General features: G+C 48.3%; 1 protein-coding gene across 1 annotated transcript in view; it reads left to right on the forward strand.

The window, feature by feature from the left end:
* The window catches only part of agmo (alkylglycerol monooxygenase), a 56,473-nt gene extending 50,197 nt beyond the window's left edge, over nt 1–6,276 (forward strand). Inside the window, exon 13 of the mRNA XM_080006162.1 lies at nt 6,166–6,276. Coding sequence (XP_079862288.1) covers nt 6,166–6,246 — 81 coding nt within the window. The 3' untranslated portion in view covers nt 6,247–6,276. The remainder of the gene's footprint in view (nt 1–6,165) is intronic.

Below are 6,276 nucleotides of genomic sequence, written 5' to 3' on the forward strand. Positions count from 1 at the left end.
TATATATATATATATATATATATATATATATATATATATACCCAGCATCTGTATTTGGCCGATACCCACAAAATATGCTGAATCAGATACGTATCTGAGGGTTAAAACTAAGGATTCAATCCGAAAGATCGGGGAAGCGTCATTGGCTCTGGGTGATAACATAAGGAGAAGTGAAGTAGACCACGTGATAACACGAGTATATATTCTTGTTTTTAAATGCGTACATTTCCCACAAAGTTGCGCGTTGCGTGATATTTGTGTCCGAATAAATCAAAGCAGCGGTTCAATGCTGTAACATCACGTCACGACGTGTTTCTTCCTGCGAAGTACAAAGGCGTTGGAGCAGTTTGATTTGACGGACTTTTAGACGGCCATCTTAAGCAAAGTGCATTCATAAAAACAGCCCGTTCCGGGCTCCCTAGCCGTTGAAGAGGGGAAAAAAATAATCGTCTTGGCTCTGATATCGGCGGAGAATCTAGATTTCAGTATCGGAGCCGACGACGTCCTCTTCGGACTTCCCCCAAAATGGCTCCCAGTGAGAACAGCTGCCGGAGCAGTTATTTCCCTGGTTGGCTTCACTCTGCAGAACGGGGGGCTTCATCTATATCTTCCGCACCGTAATGTCAGCGGAGCAGGGGAGGGAGTGGAAACAGGCTTCTGCCGCGGACCGTGGGGGACTCATCCATCTGGACGTGCTCTTTGAAGAATCCCATTGAACTAATTTAGCAGAGGACGCGGACAGGCCCCGCTCTGCCTCTCCTCACGTCGCACCACCGGGGTACGGCGGGGAGGGGGGACGGCGCCCCGCCCCACCCCGGGCTTCTACGCCTCGCGTCGTGTTCCTGTCCCGTTTCTGGGCCCCGCCGCTGGTGTTCCAGGCTTCCAACTTTCCACCAGCCGGATTGGTTCCTCGGCGAGGCCCACCCAGGGAATTGCGGTTATTAGGGAGGGGTGTGTGGGGGCGGGGGGCGTCTCCCGTTGAGGCCGAAGCCGAGCGGGTACGGGTATTCATCCCGCGGCCTTCGCCGGCTCCGACGCGCCGGCACCGCGGGCGAGGTGCACGCCGGCCCGGTTATTTGCGCGTCTTGACCTTGGACCTGAATGGGTGCGCAACTTTTCCCCCTCCGTCCATCAGGACCTTTCGGAGACCCCGGTTTGGAACACGACCAGAGCCCCAAATCAAACAGGCCTCTGGGCCACCGTATCATTTCACAGAAGAAAAAGAAAGTGGCATATAATTTGAGTTCCGTTTGTTTTGATACTCTCACCGTAAAGTTACTGCCGTTGCACATATGTTATGTCTGGCTGTGTGTGTGTGTGTGTGTGTGTGTGTGTGTGTGTGTGTGTGTGTGTGTCTGTGTGTGTGTGTGTGTGTGTGTGTGTGTGTGTGTGTCTGTGTGTCTGTGTGGGAGTGCGCCGGGGATATTTCTCATGGCCTCGCTACAGAGCAGGCACCAGACCGGGCTCCCTGGTGAGACATTATCCTTCTCAGCGTATCCTTCCTGAGTCTGCTCAAAGAACCTGCACCGAGACTATAGATCTGCTCATAATGAACAGACAGTGGGGGGAGGGTGCTGTGTGTGTTGATATATATATATGTGTGTGTCTGTGTGTCTTAGTGTGTGTGTGTGTGTGTGTGTCTGTAGTTGTGAGTGGGTGTGTGATTGGGTATATAAGTCGGTTTTACATGTGGCTTTGTGTGAATTCAAGTGTTTTTCTATGTGTGTGTAGGGACTGCACAGTGTGTGTGTGTATGTGTATGTTTGTGTGCGTGCGTGGGTGTGTCTAATTGTGAGTGGGTGTGTGTTTGGGTATATGAGTAGGTTTTACATATGGCTTTGTGTGAATTAAAGTGTGTTTCTATGTGTGTGTAGGGACAGCACAGTGTGTGTGTGTGTGTGTGTGTGTGCGAGCATGCGTGCATGTGTGTGTGTGTGTGTCTGTAGTTGTGAGTTGGTGTGTGTTTGGGTATATGAGTAGGTTTTACATGTGGCTTTGTGTGAATTCAAGTGTTTTTCTATATGTGTGTAGGAACTGCACAGTGTGTGTGTGTGTGTGTGTGTGTGTGTGTGTGTGTGTGTGTGTGTGTGTGTGTGCGTGCATGTGTGTCTGTAGTTGTGAGTTGGTGTGTGATTGGGTATATGAGTAGGTTTTACATGTGGCTTTGTGTGAATTCAGTTGTTTTTCTATGTGTGTGTAGGGACTGCACAGTGTGTGTGCGTGCGTGTGTGTTTGTGCATATGCTTTGGCCATTCTCACACTTTAGCTCAGCTTAGATATCAGTTTGTGTGTGTACAGTACTTGAGTGTGTGTGTGTGTGTGTGTGTGTGTGTGTGTGTGTGTGTGTGTGTGTGTGTGTGTGTGTCTAGTGTGTGTTTAACCCTAATACACAGACGTGGACAGAGGCTTTTCTCGTTCTCTCTTTGCAGACTGAACGTGTTCGGCCCAGATCATGGTTTGTTTCACCAGAATTAGAATTCGATTCTGAACCAGCATAAGGGACACAATGCATTTGACTTTACATAGCTGTAGAAACCTTGCGAATCGGTGCGGTTCCCGCTTCCCGGCATTTTTCTGGTTCTGCGAGGAGCTTAAAACCAGCAGCACAATAGGCGTCCGCGCGGAGAGGGAACAGTGGAAACAGGTCGTAGATCACCAGGGCTGACAGCAGCCATTCTGCCGTGTTTTCATTCCAATCAGGAGTGCAGCTGCTTTAAGGCAGCATGGGTGGCTGAGACGCACCCTGTGGTGTTATGCAACCCCTTCACGCTTTGTGCCCACGACGGGCGTCGATAAACAGAAGTGGGAAGGCGGAGCGGTGACCCCTTTACCTTTGACTTTGAGGCTCGGACGGCTGATTTTTCACTGGGGAAACAAAGAGCAGGAAACTGGATTTTGGTCTTTCATTTACGTTTTTCATTGACTATTAAAGGTTTCGATTTTCAATTAATTAAGAATTTTACGGTTGGTAGATAGCTTTTACAGTGTTTGCTCACTGTCTAGATCAGTGCAAATGCCAATATCGTCATATTTGGTGGTCATGTGAATCCCTCTTCACCCAGAACCCTTTTCTATGAGGATGAAATAAAACAAATAAAATTGTTAAAAGTGCAAAAAGCACTCACATTTTTGAGATATATTTTTATTGCAGAGAGCAGTGATGAGAGAGTGACAGAGAGAGAGAGAGAGAGAGAGAGAGAGAGAGAGAGAGAGAGAGAGAGAGAGAGAGAGAGAGGAATACTAGGGTGGAGAGATAGTGACCCACTGCGACCTCAGGCCGGACCCCTCAAGGCATTTGGCCGGGACTGTCGTAAGGATTCCTCCTTCAACATAAAAGCCCCGCCTGGGTAGGTGAGGGTTAACTCAAAAGGCGGTAAAAGGGGAAATATTCGCCCAAACCGCAGGTCGTTTCTCCCGCTTGTTGGTTCCCCGAACAGAGTGAGTGCGAGACGATCTGTTGAGATCCTGCTCCGGGAGGCGGCGTGCTCTGGATGTACTGCTTATTTGTAGATGATCAAACCTGCTTCCTTCCACTATGTAATCTGTCCCACGTGCATTTCTCACACAGTCCATTAAAACGCAGGCTCGGGGGTGGAGGCGGGCGGTGGAAGTGGAGGAAAAGAGCGAGAGGGCGACCCCTCCCCCCACCCCCCACCCCCCTCCTCAGCGTTTCGGCTTAAATGGAATCGTCCGTCGGGCTCCGGTTTGGCAAAGTTCGACGTGATTTGTGACGTTCCTCCCCCCCTTCGGCCGCGCCCTCTCAAGGCCCCCCGCCCCGCCCGTCCATCGCAGCTCTGCGTCTCTGCGTCTCTGCGTCTCTGCCCCTCGTCTGGTGGTTTGGACTTTTTGGGGGGGGGGTTAAACCATTCTGCTTCATTTATTTAAAATTTATGACGATACAGCAGAATCCCATTCATCCAAACCGCACTTATTCTAATTTACCGGTCAACTGAAGCGCTCTTTTTTTTTTTTTTTTATTCCCCCCCTTTCCAGACGGCTGCGTTGGTCGGTTAAACTCAGAGAGAATAATCGTCTCCTGTCAAATACTGGAAACGCACGCAGCCGACGTTCAAAGTGGCGGAGACGGAGATTTACAGTTGTTTGTTGGTCCGACGGAGATTTTTTTGTTTTTCATGCCTTACACCCCGAGTTCCCATGTCGTTGGTAAATTTCGAATGAAGTGAGACGTGTGATGTGCTGAGGATGGGAGAGGGGGAAAAGGGGCTGGAACCGCAAGAAAAACAACCTCGGAAACTGTTTTTATTTTATTTCTGAGGTTTTTTTTTTTTTTTTTTATGATTTATTTTTTTATGTATTTTAAACACATTTACCACGATTTCAAAAGGCACTGATCCGCCGGGATGCTCTTCCTCTTCCTCTTCCACCGCTGCTTTTAGTTTCTCTTCCTCCATCGTCTTCTCTGTTGGGCACCTGAATCAGGTAGGGAGCAGGAAAACTCCCTCTCTCCCCCCCCCCCCCCACCCTCTCTCTCTCTCTCTCCTTCTGTCTTAATCCCTCTCTTTCCCTGCATCCTTCTCACTCTCTCACCCTCCGCCCACGGTCCCGCTCCGTCTCGCCTTTTCTTATCCGCCGAGGAAAACAGCTGCGGTCTCCAGAAGGGAGCGTTGCTGTGGTTTTTTTTTTTTTAAGTTTTTTTTTCCCCATCAGGCTTTGCGTCGGCGATGGGCGCGGGGCCCCGCTCTCCGGCCGGGGCGAGGCGGGACGCAGTTTTACGGTCCCGAGCTCGGTCGGAGGTGGGGCGTCGGCCCGTCTCACGTGGCGAGCGGTCCCCCCGTGGCGCTGACTCCTTGACCCTGACCACAGTGCATCATGGGAGATGACCGTAGCCTGCTCTTTAACCTTTAAGAAAAATATGACGCTTTTATTTTTGCCGGTTCTTAAGAGGGCCCAAGTGCTTTCTTTCAATTAGGAATTATGTTTTTGTTCGGTTTGTTTGGTCGGACACACAATACAACAGCGGATCATATATTTCACATGTTAGGCCTTTAGTTGACACAAGCGGTGTGAACTTTGTGAGTAGTAATGTTGCTGGAGGGACATGTAACTCAGGGAACAAGGGTTTCCAAAAACCAAGAGTTGCTTTCTCCTTGAAACAAATCAGCATTGTTATCGTCAAACCTTACAGGCAATGGTCAAACAGATATGATTGCACCGTTAAAGTGGAGCAATTTTGCTCCTTTTCAACAGGTTATTTAGGTCTCTGAAATCCCTAAAACATGTTTTTGAAGGGGTTTTTTTTTTTGCCTAAAAAAACACTCCGATTATGCATTCTAGCCATTCTAACATGCCTCTAAACGACCATGTGCGTCTGTGCGGTTGCAGCAACTTCCTGAGTTGAACAAACCGAACAAACTCCTTAAAAGTTTGTTCCGACTTTCGTTGCAGACACCGATTTTGTTTCATGGAAATGTCGAACAATAAAATAATTACATGTACAATAAAAACGAATTTTTTTGTGGTTTTGTTTTGGAGAAACGCACTGTGGATTGCATGCCGCAGCCTACAGTGTATAATATATATATATATATATATATATATATATTTTTTTTTTAGGAAGAAACACACAGCAAAATTATTTTTCAACATCTTCCAATTTCCATCGTCTGCAGTTTCTTCACAGACAGTTATTACAGGGTATTAATTCCTCTTTCGTTGAAAAGATTTGTGCTGCTCTGTGAAACAAGCAGAGCCGTGCCCAGCTTGTCATTCTCCGGCCGTGGGTGGAGTTACTTAGATGGGGGTGGCGGCTCTAATTCTACTGAAGCCCAACTTGACGTAGGAAGGGACTGCAAATCTGAACGGGTCGCTTCACCGCCATGTTTTCTGAAATAGTCTTGTTCCACAGTTTGTGTGTTAGTAGTAGGCGCATCAGTGACCCAAATGCATGTGCACAAGAACTGAACTGAGAAAGTGAGTTTTTTCCATAATAGGTCCCCTTTAACGTAGGAGTGTGCTGGTTCTGTGCCGTTAAAATATCTGTATCCTCCTCCAGCCGTATTCTTCCCTCTGGGTGTTTTGCATCAAAATTTCCTGAAAAAATAGTATAAAATAAGCATCGTGTCAACATACACACACATGCAGTCACACGCCGCAGCACAAACACAAGCTGTTTATGAAATGTAACGTCGATTCTGTTCTCTCCAGGCCTTTGTCTCCATCTGCCTGCTGTTCTGGGCTCTGCAGAACCTCACCCAGCTGGTCAGCATTAGGAAGAAGAGCGACTGAACCCGCACACGCACACACGGGCGCACACAC

The sequence above is a fragment of the Zeus faber genome, assembly GCF_960531495.2.
Source record: "Zeus faber genome assembly, chromosome: 8".
Taxonomy (NCBI): Eukaryota; Metazoa; Chordata; class Actinopteri; order Zeiformes; family Zeidae; genus Zeus; species Zeus faber.